At 37.3% G+C, this 17,309-nt stretch overlaps 1 protein-coding gene across 1 annotated transcript; it reads left to right on the forward strand.

Annotated features, from left to right (window-relative positions):
- The first annotated feature begins 3,880 nt into the window (after positions 1 to 3,880).
- LOC129278717 (uncharacterized) lies at positions 3,881 to 5,269 on the forward strand. The gene has a single exon (XM_054914860.2). The coding sequence runs from the start codon at positions 3,881 to 3,883 to the stop codon at positions 5,267 to 5,269; it is 1,389 nt and encodes a 462-aa protein (XP_054770835.2).
- The last annotated feature ends 12,040 nt before the right edge of the window (positions 5,270 to 17,309 follow it).

The following is a 17,309-nucleotide window of genomic DNA, read 5'->3' on the forward strand; positions in this document are numbered from 1 at the left end:
ATCAGAATTTTTTCGTGGGCAAACATTCAAAAGAAAACTTATATCGTATATCAAATCAAATATAAGCCAAAGGTAAGCCAAAGGCTTATAATATTGATTCAGGCTGCTAGTATTGATTTAATATTTTGTATACAGCCTTTATTGATTAGAATGGCTGTCAACCTGGATATTTATGCCGATTTCGAAATCGATAAACTGAAGCTGAATTTGGAAATAAATCATTATTTTCAACTAAGTCAGCATTGCTCATCATTTGTAATTTAACTTCAAGGGAAATCAATAATAGAAATAAATACAAATGACGGCATGAATGTCGAATTTTGATTGAAAAATTGTTACGAAATATCAGAATATCAATACATTATATAAATACATTACACTTTAAAACACAGTAAAATTTTACCCAATATTGGGTAAATTGGAAACATGCATGTTTGCTGGGAATGTTTTTACCCCATATTAGACTAAATTCATCTTTTAAGGGTAAATTTTAACGCAAAATTTAGAAAATATTTGGTATTTTTTTACCCAACCAACATGTATGTTCCAATTTTACCCAACATTGGGTACCCCCTCCTTTTTTTTTTAGAGTGTAGAGACATTTTGTTCTATATGAGGGAGTTGAGAAATTGATTTGCCGTCGTTAAAGTATTTCCAGATCAAAATAAACTTTGTCGGTCAATTTTAATTGACATAAAAACACCTCCGTTAGTTTGAAGCGATTCATACTGGCGCGGCTGCATGCAATTGGAAAGTATTTAAAATAAATAGAACAAAACATAACTAAACGACACAAAAAACTTAAAGTTTTGCTATTTCTGTTGGCGATGTCATTCGATATCACCGAGTAAATTATCACTTTTCATGCTTATGACATACAATTACATATTACGTGTGATCCGAGATTCCTAGAGCTCTCGATGAGGCACTTGTCAAACACTTCAGAATTGTATATCAGTGGATGATAGTGAATAAAATAAATGATTCCCTTTTTTTTTTATAGCTGCCTCTCCTTGAAATCACCAAACATTCAGCTAGATGTTGATGGTGCACTTATTAGACCCTTAGAAAAAATACGAATCCTTGGTGTTTTATTTGATTCCCTCATGTCGATATCGTTTCATATCTCATTTGTAGCACAGTTCCTTTTTACTCAAGGAACATTTCTAAAATCAGGAGGTTCGTTGGCATGTCTGCCTCCAATGCTGTTCGTTTATTAGTTCTATCTCTTTTCGATTGTAGCAATGGGCTTATTTCTACATTCCCTCTAATCAATTGATATAACGACTATATACCAAATTGGGCTGCTTGATTAATGATTAAATGCAAATTTGTCAAGATCTAAAAATGATCTCTAGAAATGAAAATATAAATCAATAATTGACAGGTCGGAGGAGTGACAACCTTTTCCAAATGTTCTATCCATCCTTGCATAAAGCTGAATCGAACAATTTAAGTGTTGCTCAAACCATTTAGAGTATAGTAAATGCAACATTTAGAAAAAAGTTGTAACTCATTCGGGCTTCCAATTATTCATTTAACAATTCTTTTTTTATAGAGCGTATACGCCAACCAGTACACTCAAGGTGACATTCTTTGTCTCACATCGGCGATGAAACTTTCACTGTGCACCTCTACACCCTATACATCTGTCCAAATTGGGTATAACAACAATTAATAATTGGGTAATAAATTTGCTCAATTGGATAATAATTGTCCAGAATGATATATATTATATATCTGCTTCGGCATATGGAATAAAATAATCACAATAGTTTAGTATTTTAATGCCGTATAAATAAAATCGTAGATTTTTTAAGGAGCATAGCTCTAAAAAATGAAAGGTACAGTCACACTCTTCGTCAGTGCCCATGATGTGACAAAAAAGAGAAATCAAAATCCGTTTCTGAAACAGTCGTGAAATTCTGAAACGGATTTTGATTTCTCTTTTTTTTTGTCACATCATGGGCACTGACGAAGAGGGTGACTTTACCTTTCATTTTTGAGAGCTATGCTCCTTTTAAAATCTACGATTTTATTTTTACGGCATTTACCAAACCATTTATGATTATATATATATTTAAATACATATACATATATATATATATATATCTTTGTCTCACAGGAGGCAGCGTAGCTCAGTCGGTTAGAGCGCATGTTTCGGGTAAGATCGTATATCTCAACGTGAGGAGTTCGAGTCCCGCTCATGCCGAAACGCGTCTAACAAAAATCTGATGCTATAGCGTTGTGCAATGCTCTTTTATCCTGCTTTCAAATAAATGGAAATGCTATAGGCATTATTGGTAACTTGGTGTGCACTTGTTAAAAAAAAGTGTATAATATATCGTTTAATTTGAAATTAATTCGCCTCGCTTCTATGGTTCTTACGTTCACACCCAGCGCTGTATCTGTTCTCGTTCGCTTCTTTTGTGTTATCTTTAGTGATGTTTTGTTTCGTGTTTTACTTTTTTAATCGTTTTGTGTCATTGTGTTCATCCTCTAAAATTCGACTTCTTTTGTTCTCAGCGAGTCTCATGACAAATTCGGCCATTACGAGTCCTACTTCTGTCGTCATGTGATGTAGCTTTAAAACATGTTGCTTTCCAAATAACTTTTCACCTCAACATTGATTTCCATTGATGTCCACTTCCCTCTATTACTCGCTTCCTCTGACTCTCTCTCCCTTTCTTTCATTTAATTTTCCCGTTACCTATCACATCCAGTTTGTTATCTTGTACTTGTCTAATTTTGTAGTCAGTCATGACAGTGTTGGGCTAATTTTGTTATTTATTTCATGAAACACATGCAATGACGTTATCATATTATTTGTATTTTGGGGGTGACCTAAGACATGTAAGAAAAACGATCCTTGCTTTTAATAATAGGTTCCAGCACTTTTGTTTTCGCAGAAACCCTCTTTTCCGGCTTATTGTACTAACTCATTATACTTTGTTATTCCTGACAGTTCAGTTTTCAAAATTTATATGTAAATCAAACATGAATGTTTTATTCTAGATTATCAAAGAAAACAAGAGTGGAAAAATAAATTTCATTCAATATAGATGTATAGACTGTATATGGTTTATAAATTTGTTTGAAAAGCTTACAAAACAAATTTTGTTCCAAATAATGAACGAAAGTTTTACGGGTGTTCAAGAAATTATGATTCTAATTGAATAATTCTCTTAAATAAACACCAAGCTTGTTCAATTTAAATAAACTTCATTGGTGAAAGAAAGGAAACAACTAAATTTCATCTGTTTCTAAAAAAAATCAATCATAAAGTTTAGGAAAAATCTTTCATTATTTTAAAAGTATCCTTTTATGAAAATAATTGATTTCAAGATTTTTGGTGCAGCTGGTATTGCCTCTCCCATAGAACCCCTCGGGTTTTCCGAGTCGTGAACGTCAGAGTTCAAAGTTTTATTTCACCAAAGCCCGTTTAATAGAGCGTAACCATGGTAGCAGAGATGCATTAAAGCAAAGGAAGGGAGCAAAATGAAAAGAATATTGTATGAAGATACGAAATGAAAACATGCATGGGGGCATGCACTGGACAAGAAATAAAAACATGCCTAGATTGTTTTATATTCAATTATGCCACTTATTCAAAATAATCCGTATAGCAGTCGATTGCTTTGCGTCACGGAGAACAGAAATCATTAGTGCATCTAAAGACTTTTTTTACGGGGCGGTACTCTTATGATCAACCAATAAGCTGACAGCAATTTCATCAGCTTCAATGTACATTTATATATCATGGCAAGAGCAGGAAACTCTCTCACTTTTCTGCAATCTCTCTTTTTCATTACAAGTGCGAAGCGGTACGACTCCATCAGAGCATTTGTGCTAGGTAAGTCCATGATTTATAGACAGAACCATGGATTCTAACTTTTCTACGGAAATTCCGGACGAGCAGGAAGATGATTTTAAATACGATGACGATGATTTCGACTTCGATGAAGATGAGATTATCAAGCTTGTGTCGCTTGTAATCTTGTGTATCCTCGGTGTCTTTGGTAATGCAGTCATACTTGTGGTATACATGAAGAAAAAGAAGAAAACCAGTACGGATGTCTTGATCGTCGCCCAGGCCATTGTCGACGTCGTCGCCAGTGTATTTTCGCCCATGGTTCTCTTGAAGACAGCCTATGCTAGTCTCGTTACCGACGGAATTTGTGTCGTAACAGAGCTGACGGAAAACGGCAGCGCTTTTTCGTCACTCTTCCTAATGATGACGATCAGTGTTGACCGATACCTTCTCGTTTGCCGTCCACTCCGACGTCGAGTCACACTACGCATGACTGCAATCGCATCGGCCCTGTGCGTTATGGTAGCCATATTGATGATGATGCCACGAACGATCTACACCCGTGCCGTAAATTCAGACCTGGAGCTAGAGGTAAATTGCGAATTTCCTCTTAGCCAGCGAGCTAACTTGATTGTCTCTGTGTTGTTCCCAGTGACATTTTTTGTTACGATGATGATAACACTTACACTGTACGGCCAGATTTACATATTCTTAAGAAGGCAAGCTAAGGTGCATGCGGCATTGGTTGCCAATGGACCAGCGGGAACAGGCGGTCCCGCTCCCGGTGCATCTTTAGTTCCTCTTGATCAAGACACCGCAACCAGTACATTGCATCAACATACAAATGAAACAGGGATTGAACAGGACTCGGGCTGTTCTCATAGTAAACCTGTTATGGAAGAACAATTAGAAGGACCTGTAAACAAGCCGATTGACACATACAATTCAACAGTTGACGTTGGCGTTGATCAGAACCCGACGACGACTCAGTCCACCTCTGCAGGCGTAGCAAAACGTGGGACGTCGGCAACAATGCAAACTAAACCTGGTAAACCCCGAGTAAGGTTCCCTGTGGCCAGGTTCGTTGCCTCTACTTCTCAGCCTCAGTCGGAAAATTCGAAAGCGGAAGTTGTAACACAGAAGCAGGATGTAGCGCTAAACCAACCCAGGAGAAGGGCGGCACATATCCGCGGTCGTTCCACCACTAAAATGCTTCTCTTTATCACCATCTATTTCATCATCACGTGGTTACCTCTCATAACGATTACCCTTCTCCAGCAGCGAGTAATTCGAAATCTTACCACAAATTTCATGGCCATCGTTATCGGAGCATTCGAGACGTTCCGAAGCACTAACCACGTTGTGAACATCTTCGTTTACAGCTATACCAACGTCCCGTTCAGAAATGCAGCTAGGAAATTATTTACCCGCGAGGGACTAAAAAACAAACTATGGTGAACAGAAGAGTAAAAATTATCGTCATAACTGATACCCTGAGAGAGGTGGGGCAACCATTTGGTGTACACATGCACGACAATGCATAATAACTACAGCACTACAACGAATTAAGACCAAATTTTGTTATGGTTAAGAATTGAAACATGTGCGGCATGTTTGTCTTATATTATGAGAATCATTATACACAAGGGTAGATCCAAGATTTTCCAAATGAGGGGGGGAGGGTGTGTTTTTGTTCAGAAGAAAAATTGCTCTCCACTCTTGACTGATGGGGATTTGTGTCAGGAGAAATTGGGCAAGCCAAAAAAAGGGGGTCTTCATTAGCTTATGCGCGATATTTTCCACTTTATAGCTACCAAGGGGGGGGGGGGGGGGGCACGGACCGGATGTGCACCTGTGTATCTGGATCCGCCACTGGTTATACATATATAAATGGGAGAAGAAACAGAGCCAGAATGAAGGAAACCTTTATTTTTCCCAATATTATTGATTTGCCTTATAACATTTTCTTTCATATTTTGGGGGATTAAAAAATCGTTGAATATGTGCGTATATGGCTTTTATTCTTTTCACTCGTTTATAGATTAATAAATTTCACCCAAAAGTTGATAGGGTATTATATGCGTTTAGTAGTCATTTCGAAATATAAAATGTTAGTCGCTATTGTGTATCAAAAAAGCAACGATATGATTTTGTTGCCACTATCCACTGGCACCGATATCAATTTACTTTTGCTGCCTTAGCATTGCTGTTGACAATAAAAGAAAGCTCACACATAAAAAACAACTTATTAAGAAAATATTGTTTTATGGCTCTCAAAAGAGGGGGGGGGGGGCGGGCACGGGCCGGATGTACCTCTCTTTTGATTCACCCCTGCACGAGGTCATCGTAATGTATAGGGTAATTGTCGACACGGAATAAAAATTTTCATTTGTGCCGAGATTAAATTTTATGTTACATTTTCATCAACGCTCCTAGGGATATGGAATACAGGTGAAAACCGTAATTTACTGAAAATTAAGCATACTCCTAATGGAAAAGCTTACCTCTTTTCAAAAATTATTTCTTAAGTCGCAATTTTGAAATTAGTTTTTAGGGATAACTTGCAAAACTTATTACTCTACTCCTTGTGCGATTTTTGAAAATTCAAATCTCCACCATGTCGATTTTTTTGTGGGGTGTATTTCGCGAGAATGTAATGACCTTCCTTCTATTAAATTATAGCCTATGTACTTTCTACAGAAATAAAAATCAGAAATTTCAATCGTGCCTTGATCTGTAAAAAAAAAATAGTGTGACGAGACGAGACGGTAAGGATGGGTGGAGGATAGGTTTCATGGTCGGATAAGGGAGGCTTATGAAGTATATTTTTTCATTGTTGTTTTTCATTACCTTTTATGTCGAGTATCTTACTTGGATTTGTAATTTGATTTTTTGATCATGTACAGTAACCTTTGTTGCATGTTCTGGAAGGGGGGGGGGGGTGTTTCACAAAGATTTAAGAATGACTTAGGGGGTGTCGCAAGAAAATATTTGCGATCAATTGCAAATATTCTGTTGCAATTTTACAACTGATAGATAAACGTTAGTTATAGCAAATCAGATTAAACTTCTTGTTTCAAGGAGCAGATTAGCAATCAATCACTAATTTTCAATTAACTGCAAGACTTATGATTGATTTAGGGACCAAAAATTGACTTGCAATTGATCGCAAGTTTCTTGGAACACCCCAGTAGGGTCGCACTAAAATGCCGACGCGTACATGATATGCAACGCGAAATCTAATTGATCAGTACGCAGGAGTGCGCGTCCTCTGCATGATCTGACCAATGCGGTCAAGCATTTCATACCGTATGCAACTCGGTATGTAAGTGCGACTCTAAATACTTAAATACTTTAAGTCATACTTAAAATACTTAAATATTTTAAGTTATACTTAAATCTCTGTGAAACACCCCGGACCCCAGGAAGAACAGCGTTGGTATATTAGCAGAAGCAGGTTTATCCAAACATTAATTTTTATTATTCTTTAGATTTTGTTTTCAGCATTTTGACATGGAAAATAAGTAGCGATACCCCTTTCACATTGATGGAAAATTATGGTGTAAAGTGGAAATTTTACCATAGTTGGTTAAATTGGCTTGTGACGAGCGTCTGCGTTCGTGGAGTGGGGTGGAGTGGGATGGCCGCTCCCTTTCGAGAAAATCGAGGTGGTTTCTTCGAAAATGTGGGTTGAGGGATGGGAGTCAGATTAACGCACCTTTTCGAAACAACCAGGGTTGCTTTTCACGATAGGCTGTGCTGAATAGTCTCCTATACCAGTTGTTTGTGTGTTTGTGTAAGTTTGTATGTAGGTATATTGCGGGGAGGTGAGGGTGTGTGTGTGTGAGGATGCGTGCGTGTGTGTTTAACTGAGAAAAAAAAAGAAAGGAATATATATATATATTTTTTATTTTAAGACTATTCATTTTCAGTAGTCTAGGCGGTGCATGCACTGGCGCATCGGCCTGCCCTGCCGCATGTGCAAACGCTATCACTTCTTCTCGCACCTTGCGATGGAAAGTTGGTTTTAAGGTGATTTGCTTCACTCCATAATGTACTTCTATGAAAACGCAAATTTATTCAAAATAGAAAACACGCCTAATTCAATTGTTCTAAAGGCGTATGGCTTTGTGGAATGGGTCGGGGTTATAGAATTATAAACTTAATTAATGATGCAATTATTCAAACTCAACAAACAATGCAAGCTCTCTTCTTTTCCCCTATTAATCTATTAATACTATATTGTTGTTATTATTTGACGAGTAATTTTCACAACGACTGGTTGAGAAAACTACTAAACACAGCCTTTCGTGGAAAGCAATCCCGGTTGTCCCGAAAAAGTGCGTTAGTGTGACTCCCCTCCCTCGACCCAGCCTTTCGAGAAAGCCCCCAGGTTTTCTCTAAAGGGTGTGGCCACCTCTGCTCCACCCCAGCTCCGCGAACGTAGACGATCATCACAAGCCTAAACTTAGATTTTTGTTGTTGTATCACAGTGTGTCACGTTACTTGCTAACATTTTTTTTATTGTTGTTAACTTATTGGCTTGACAGTATATATGCACATATTTAACGATGTCAAGGTATGATTCGACTTTCACAATATTATACAAATAATGAATGTTTATGAGTGCAATGGACATAATACTTCATGATGTGAAAGCTAATAAGATCCATTCAATGAGGCGTAGCCGAGTTGAATGGATCATTCATTTCGTCTTTCACCGTATGAAGTATTTTGTCCATTGCACGAAATTCATGATTTGTTTTATATGACACTTAAAACTAGATTATTTTTCATAGGAAATTTATCGATGCAAAATATGATCATGCAGTGCGAGCTCGGTCTGTTGATTGTCGCGTATGTCGCGTACAATGCCCGCGTGCAATGGACAAACTCGTATGGATCCAAAATTGCACCATGAATGGATCCTAAATTGCACGGTCGATGACGTCATTGTAAAATGGTCCGAATTATCAAACATATCACACTCTGGACACCTGGGGACCGTTTCATGAAGTTGTCAGCACTGACAACTAGTCTTTTTCCGACAGTTACCATGGTAACAGTCAGAGGTTAGTGCCTCTCAGCCAATCAAAACCAAGGATTTCACTGAAATTGTCAGCGCTGACAACTTTTATGAAACACCCTCCTGTATGGTATGGGGTCCTAAAGCTGCGCACCACTCATCGCGCATGCAGTATATTTACCGTGTTTACACTTGATCGGCTTTTGGTTCAGAACCAAAAGCCGATGCAGAATCGGCTTTTGGTTTGCGTTTACACGTTGTTACAGCTCGCGGTTCAGAACCGCGAGCCGATACAAACACCTGAAATGATACGCATACCAACAATATACGTCATAATAAAGACAACGCTGGATCAGTGAGCTTACAATTACGTCACAATGATAAAGTAAATGAAATGCGCACAAATTGCCGATGCAGAATCGGCTTTCTGTTTACACGTAGTAAAAAAGCCGATTCTGCATCGGCTCGCGGTTCAGAACCTACTACTTTACCGTGTTTACACTTAATCGGCATTTGAATCGGCTCGCGGTTCTGAACCGCGAGCCGATTCAGCATCGGCTTTTTCATAGCGTGTAAACGCGAGCAACTTGAATCGGCTCGCGGTTCAGAACCGGCAATTTGCACCACCAAAGTAGTAGGTTCTGAACCGCGAGTCGATGCAGAATCGGCTTTTTTACTACGTGTAAACAGAAAGCCGATTCTGCACCGGCAATTTGTGCGCATTTCAATTACTTTACCATTGTGACGTAATTATAAGCGCACTGATCCAGCGTTGTCTTTATTATGACGTATATTGTAGGTATGCGTATCCTTTTAGGTTTTTGCATCGGCTCGCGGTTCTGAACCGCGAGCTGTAACAACGTGTAAACGTAATCCAAATGCCGATTCTGCATCGGCATTTGGTTCAGAACCAAATGCCGATTAAGTGTAAACACGGTATTGGTGGTGCAAAATGTCGGTTCTGAACTGCGAGCCGATGCAAGTTACTCGCGTTTACACGCTATGAAAAAGCCGATTCAAATGCCGATTAAGTGTAAACACGGTATTAATGGCAAATGCGCACTCTAGACGTGTGTGGAATTACGACTGCAGAGTGACTAACGATTCCTATTCAATTTTTTTCTACAGAGGCTGCAGTAAATCTCTAAATGCAGGGAAAACCCACAACTGTTTGGAATTTTTGAGTTATGTTCGCTTAAATTTCATACTATCCTATAATAATATGAACATATTTAAGAAATTGAGGCACAGGAAATACTATTTTTTGCATGATAAATCGAGTGGGTAGATTTAGGACCCCTTCTACATCGGGCGGCGAAATCAAGAGGTGATTGGATTACACGGCGGGATTTTCGTATTAGTGAGTTTTGTGATATTTTCTTCTTGGTCAATGATCTTTAGAATGTTTGTCACAAATTCGTGAAAGATAATTTGTTCAAATATTAAAATTGGCATAGTTTTTATCGTTTGTAAACAAAGTGCGAAGCTTTAGGTCCCCGATCATACTATGTGGGTATCCAAAATGTGTTCAATAAAACCGAGAATTAATTATTTTATCTTTTGAGCAAACAAAAATCATCAGTCAGCGATCCATCAGCATATTCCACCTTAACAGTGGGTGGAAATTACAAGCAATCTTAGAACAAAGTAAATATTGAATATTCATATAATTCGCCTAGTGATTTCATATATCATATCCCAGTTCTGTATGATAAAACATGGACCTTTTCATACGTGAATCTTAAATCCTCATTGTAATGATGATTGCAATTCGTCTTTAGAATCATCGGACTTTTCACACGAAAAATTCGTACCGTAATTTAAGTGAAACTTAACTGGAATTCACCTCCGGAGTAGAATTTGAATTCGGGAATGTGATTAGCGTTCGTGATTCTAGTTTGGTTCCACACGCGCAAAAAAATTGTCATTAGCCTTATTTTTCACTGGAATCATCATTCAAATTACGATTTGTTTTACCGTGTGAAAGGGCGGCATGATAAATCCCGTAATCAACATTTGCTACGCAACCATGCAATGTCAGATTATGTTGCCATGAATTGTGATATAGAGTATTCTTGATGATTTCTACTGTCAGTCTGCCATGTATCCATTTCTGACAGAATAACGGCCTTTTCACACGTGAATCTCGAATAATCATTATAATGGTGATTGCTATTGTAATCGTGACTGTGATTAGCGTTCGTGATTCTAATCAAGTTATACAGTGCGTATCAAAAAAAAGTTTACACTTAGAAAAAATCCTATAAAATTATACATTTGTAATATCCTGAAGATTTTTCCACATTTTAACATTGGTACCGATCCATTTAACCAAATGACGATATAACTGTCGAAAAATATTTACGCTTGAGTGAGCACCACTTATGGCAAGTTCCTCCAAGTCTGTGCAGTCACCCTTTGTCTGCGCACACGCGTATCTGCGCGATTCTAGTTAAAGAAGATATGCAACGAGCACGAACTTTACACATGCAATGCATATAGACAGGTATTCATTAAAAAATCCGACTCAAAATGGTGGAAAAATAATAAATTTAGGGCATTTCATGTTGCGACCTCAAAATGCAGCCTTTCTCATCAAAATCTCTGAATCGTGTGCAAAGTGAATGAGTGCGCAGACATGGGGTACCATTTTTTTTTCAATCTGAAAATGACTGCCCGAGGTTTTTTCAAGAAAACCCTATATTTTCTTTCATTTTTTAATGAGAAATTTGGTACACTTACTCTTGATAATATAAGGAACATTATTGACTGAAAGATTTTGTGAAATATGAAGAAATTCATGTTAAATCTTAACTAAAATTGTTAGGTGCGCAGACTTGGGGCCCACCATCATACTTTTGAAAAGTTAGTGAAAAATGATTTGCGCAGAAACTTTGAAATAGTTATGCGAATAAAAGTAGACCTTAACATGAAGAACACGTGGAATTTATGTAGTAAAATTGATTTGAAGATATTTATTACCTTTTTAACTTGTTTCCTTGCCCAAAACAATTCGAAGAGTTCATTGCGCCCCACCCCACTCCCCCACACACCGAGGCCATCGTGACGAATATTTGCTTTACACTGAGCTGTGATTTACATGAAATGGCTTAGGCTTGATTTTCATTTTGTTAATCATAGTCAAGCTTGGGAAAAGTGTGGAGAAACAAGTATTAAAATGAAAAATGAAATGTAAACCAACATTAATTGATAAAAATTAAGTGAATAAATGCTGGAGATGTCTGATATAAACTTTTGATCAGATTCAGTTCTGTCCTCAGACCCAGCTGGCACAAAAAGGGTATAGGATGTGCTTACTAAGTGTTGAAATTTCAATTTGGGTGGCAAAATTGTTACAAAATGCTTGAATGTATCCGTTTTATTTCAGTTGACTAAAAGTACAAGGGAAATGTATGAGAAATGTTTCACAGGGTAAGTTTGATTACGCCCCTTCCCTTTGACACAGCGTGAAAACGAGCATTTCTGCGCAAACAGATTTCTGCGAGCTTTACAAAAATGGACAGTGCTCACTCAAGTGAAACCTTCTGTCAAAACTTTTCCTACCATTGATAGATGAGACCCAAACCCAAGATTATATTTGTGAAAAAATTACCCACATGTTGTATATTTTTTAATTCCCAGGGCTTTTTCAAAGTGTAAACTTTTTTTTGATACGCACTGTAGTTTGGTTTCATATGTGCTAAATATTCGTCATTAGCCTCATTTTTCACTGGAATCATTCAAATTACGATTTCTTTTTTTACCGTGTGAAAGGGCGGTGAATCGTTTCCAGGATCATTTTGGTCATTGTTAACGTGTGAAGTGCGACCGGCTCTTACATAAGCATGCTTTTAATTTAAGCCTTGGATGAGAATGGCTTGTCAATGTGTTCAATCAATAGGTATTTGGAATATATGTTTTCGCTGAATATTCTCACTCCTCAGGCAAAACGAATATTATTTGAAATGGAATATAAAGTGTTGAACCATAACAAAATAATTACAATTAATGAATTCTTCTGATTTGATTACTTATCATTTGAAGAAAATGTATTCAGATTTTAGGATATCTTCCTGTGAATCGATATTTATGTATTTGTTTATGTTAAACTTAGAAATACACATTTCGCACTATTTTTTTTGTAATCTTAATCGTAGAGACAAGGAAGACGACAGTTTATATGTTTTGAGAACTATGTTTATATATGAATCCGAAGTCATCTTATTGTAATTAATGGCGTCCATAACGGGGGGGGGGGGGGGCTTCTCAATAATAATAAAAAACACTTTCAATTGATTAAGCAATGAGCCAGGTTGGAATATATGTATGCATATATACAGTATATAATTATAAACCCCTTAAAAAAGTTTGGAAATCTCAGTTTGGCCATTAATTTCTCCCAACTCACAATTTTACACAACGCATATTTTATATCATTCAAAAAATCATTTAATTTTCTTTAAAATGATACCATGCTTGTTATGATCATGCCATCACGAAAAGAGCAGGATTCAAAAGTGTTGGATGAGGTCTGAATTGAAAAGCTGCAAAACGAGCAGAAACAGTCATGAAGGGTCAATACAAAACATGATCATTTGTCTGTGTCAATAGAGATGAAAATCCATTTAAATCAAGCCCCTGCTTTTTTATTTTTGATGTTTTGTTGTGGATTATGTGGTGATGGTTCTGTGAGATAACATTGTTTAAGTCGTGGTTTGAAATATGCACGTTTGTTTGTTTTTCATGTGTTTGCTTGTGCAGAGGCGTGTTTGATTCCATGTTAATGTTGATGTTAAGGTGTGTGAAAACAAAAGAAGCCGCTGCGAAACTCACTCATCACCACGGAAAAAAAGAACAATGACTTTCAATATTGTGTGTCATTTTGCAACTTTTGAATTTTGACCTTGCCCCACATTTCAAGGCACAGCACAGTCCTCCATAAGAACCAAAATCATATCATGTAGAATATCATAGATAATTAAATGATATATTTATTGGTATCAATTACACATTTATATTCACTAAAACCGCTCTTATCGATCAAAGTCAGATTTCCAAACCTTTTTTTGAGGAGTTTATACACCCCCACACACACACATATTCTGTAGGTAGTCCACGTGTTGGATCAATAATAACTGTGGCGTCACTTTGGTCCAGCCACAGGTACGGATCGCATCTCTTTCATGACAAACAGTCTGACAAAATATCACAAATCGAAAAACACGCGGAACGCCTTTTTCCATAAACTGACCAACCTCGCCGCAGAGGGCGCATTTATTATCGTAACATAGCGTTAAAATCAAGGTTGACACGTTTGTGCTTTATTCCAACATATAAGTTTATTTGATGCCCAAATTTTTGTTGCTGCATCATTAGACACCGACTTGTGTCTTTTGTAGAAAGGCACTTGTTCGAAATGAAGATGATTGTCAAACAGAAAGTTACCAAAAGCCAGGCTTGAACATTAATATGTCATGGCTCACAAATTACACCTTCATTCGGGGTACACTAACGTAATTCGCTTTGGAACGGGTTAGTGGCTAGGGCGACCCCGATCCGATTGACCGTCAGATAAACAAATTCTCGACACCACCAATTAAATTTCCTTTGTCGGGCGTACATGTATAATTTCTCACATTTGCCCCTATATGTATTGTATCTAAGCAATAGCTTTGATCCAGCTGAGGCAAGGTGGCTTGTCATTATTCAAAACTCACCTTCATTCACCATTATGATGTTTGTTTTTGTCTGTGTAAAGTTTTTTTGATAAATCATTGAAAGATAACAAAAATGAGCCAGGTGCTTTGCCATGTCAATGCATACGTTATTTTGTTAGGTATGCTTGAAGCCCAATTACCATTAAAAAAACAACTACGCCGGCGAGTCGTGTGCTTAATAATAGAATCAAATAATTATTGCACATAATGACGCGCTGTAAATGCTTTTATCATGTTATGCTTCGAATATGGCTTGTGCAATTAAATATAATATATTCCAAATTAATTTCAAGATACGTATCTTCTTTTTTTATACATGTAATGTGATTAATGGTGATGGAGATGGTGATGGTTGTAAGGGGGGGGGGGCTGTCAATCTTTTCAAGGCCACTTCTGATGACAGCAAGAAGTGCAATGAGACAGAACAACTGATGAGAGGGGTCACGGGAGGGGCAATTATTATGTTATTTTCCGTCACGTTATATTTTGAAATATTGCAGGCGAGTGAGCCTTAAATATGTCTTTTAGCATACAGTTATCACGACGTGTTTTAGTGATTATGATAGTTGGTTATCCATTTGATAAAGCCTGCCTTTAGCATTGGTAAAGGGTCATTAATGGGAATTATATCCCTCTTATGAAAATTCGTGACTATTCTAGATAAGCCATTGGTCAATTCGTGATCATGTGACAAAGTATAATTTCAACAGGGAGAACACATCGCTGCAAATAGCTCCGTATAATTTTCTTATAGCTCCGTATATTTTGTATATGATTTCATGGAGGAACTGCGCATGCTCATGCTCGATATGTTCTCTCAATGTTGAACTGCGCATGCTCCCTGACTTACCGGATTCAGATCCGTACCGTTTTTCTGCAAAATGAGTAAATGAAATAAAATACAATCGCTTGCTCGCTCAAATTACTTACCGACAATCTGAAGTCAGTGTGGAATTGGGTCTAGATTCTCATTCAGAAAATATAATTCCATGACGGCCATTGGGGGTTAATTAAATTGTGAATAAGCATACCTAACAGGATGAGTCAAGATCCGATACTCTAGAGCATATAGAATCTAGAGTCTCGGTTGGACTGGCACTATAACTTTTTCCCTTGGAACTTCGCCCCTCGGGGAAAATAGTAATTGTCAGACCAACGCTGGATAAATAATTCCCACTATACTTTCTCAAAGCCTGATATATTTGCATATAATGCTTTCGTAACATCTAACATGCCAATCATAAAACTTGTCGTAGCCGTTTGAACATTTTGTCAACCGCCGAATATCTATGAATATTTAAGTTTTCAAAACAAGCATTCATGTATCTAGCGCCCTCTCACTGCAGTATTTTATTTTCCTCTGAATTTTATTCAATCTTCTCAACGATGCAGAGGTTCGAGCGAGCCCTGGTCACGTCTTTCGGATGATGAAGTTAAGGGTCGGTTCAGACGTAATTAATCATATCTGATTGATACACGTCTGACAAAACTCAAACACACACACACACAATAGGCTCTTTCAATATACTCTTTAAATACTTATCTTATAAATCTTGGAATTGGACATCAAAAAGCTAGGGGAAAAGGTTATAATACGCTGAAAGTTTAAACCAAGTTCTTGCTTTGTAATGGATTTGTTAACGAATGGGAAAAAAACACGCTGATATTTTTTTTGATCGGACACCCGATCAAAATACCTTTTCATATAAAATCGCCAAAATTCTCCTTAAAAAACACGTTTTTATTTCATATCAGTGTTGTTGTAGTCAAGGCTCAAACCTCCAAGGCCAAGGCTTTAATATCCAAGGCCAAGGCTTTAATGCCCAAGGCCTGAAAACCTCAAGGCCAAGCCCAAGGCAATTCAAACTTTCGATATAATTATGGAACAATGAGCCAACAATGCTTAGGCGGCAGACATGGCACACAGGGCAAAATGTAAAAAAAGTGTGAGCGAGCAAAAATGTTGACCCTTGTACATGTAAAATGAAAATAATTTCATGATCGATTTAGACATAATATCAAAATAACGATATAGTTACCTTTGTACATTTAATACATTATTTTTCGAGGCGATTTACATTGCAATAATTATTATTACCACGGTCATCTGATCCTGACATGCCCATTCTCAACGTATGTCTTTCTCCTCTCACAGGGACGGCAGAACGTATTTTTGTTAGGGGGGGGGGGTCAAAGTCAAATAGGGCATTTACATGTATGTGTCAAAATGGAATTTTGGTACAAACAAATATTTTTTAAATAAAATTATTAGGGTTCACTTTCCTCGAGAAAGCGTACCGAATCAGCGGTAAAAAAAATCAATTCTGAAGTTGTAAAATTCGATTTTGATCAACTATGACACTAATCACTGTTAAAAGGGCATCTTTGCGAGATGTTGCCAGTACAAATCACGAGCTCAAACTTTTGGACATTTCATGTAATAAGAAATGAAAATGAAATATTCCGAGATGTTTTTGTAATAATGAAAAAAAGATATGTATCTAACTAAAGAATTGACGCGAGCGCGAAGCGCGAGCTGAAATTTTCAATATACTGACCAGAAAGGGAATATGTTACGGACTGCATTTAGTGACTCATAAATATGATACATAACTCACCAATCAAATAATGCGTGCGCAAAGCGCGAGCCCTCAAATTTGTGATGTTCTAAACTGAAAACTGGACATTGCAAACCTTTTTTTAACCATAAACAGGATTAGTACCGTACTAAAAAAATAATTGATGCGAGAGCGAA

This window comes from Lytechinus pictus, chromosome 16 (genome assembly GCF_037042905.1).
Source record: "Lytechinus pictus isolate F3 Inbred chromosome 16, Lp3.0, whole genome shotgun sequence".
NCBI lineage: Eukaryota > Metazoa > Echinodermata > Echinoidea > Temnopleuroida > Toxopneustidae > Lytechinus > Lytechinus pictus.

Excerpts from the sequence above, each read along its gene's own strand:
- LOC129278717 (XM_054914860.2), top strand. The coding sequence starts at position 3,881 with ATGGATTCTAACTTTTCTACGGAAATTCCGGACGAGCAGGAAGATGAT.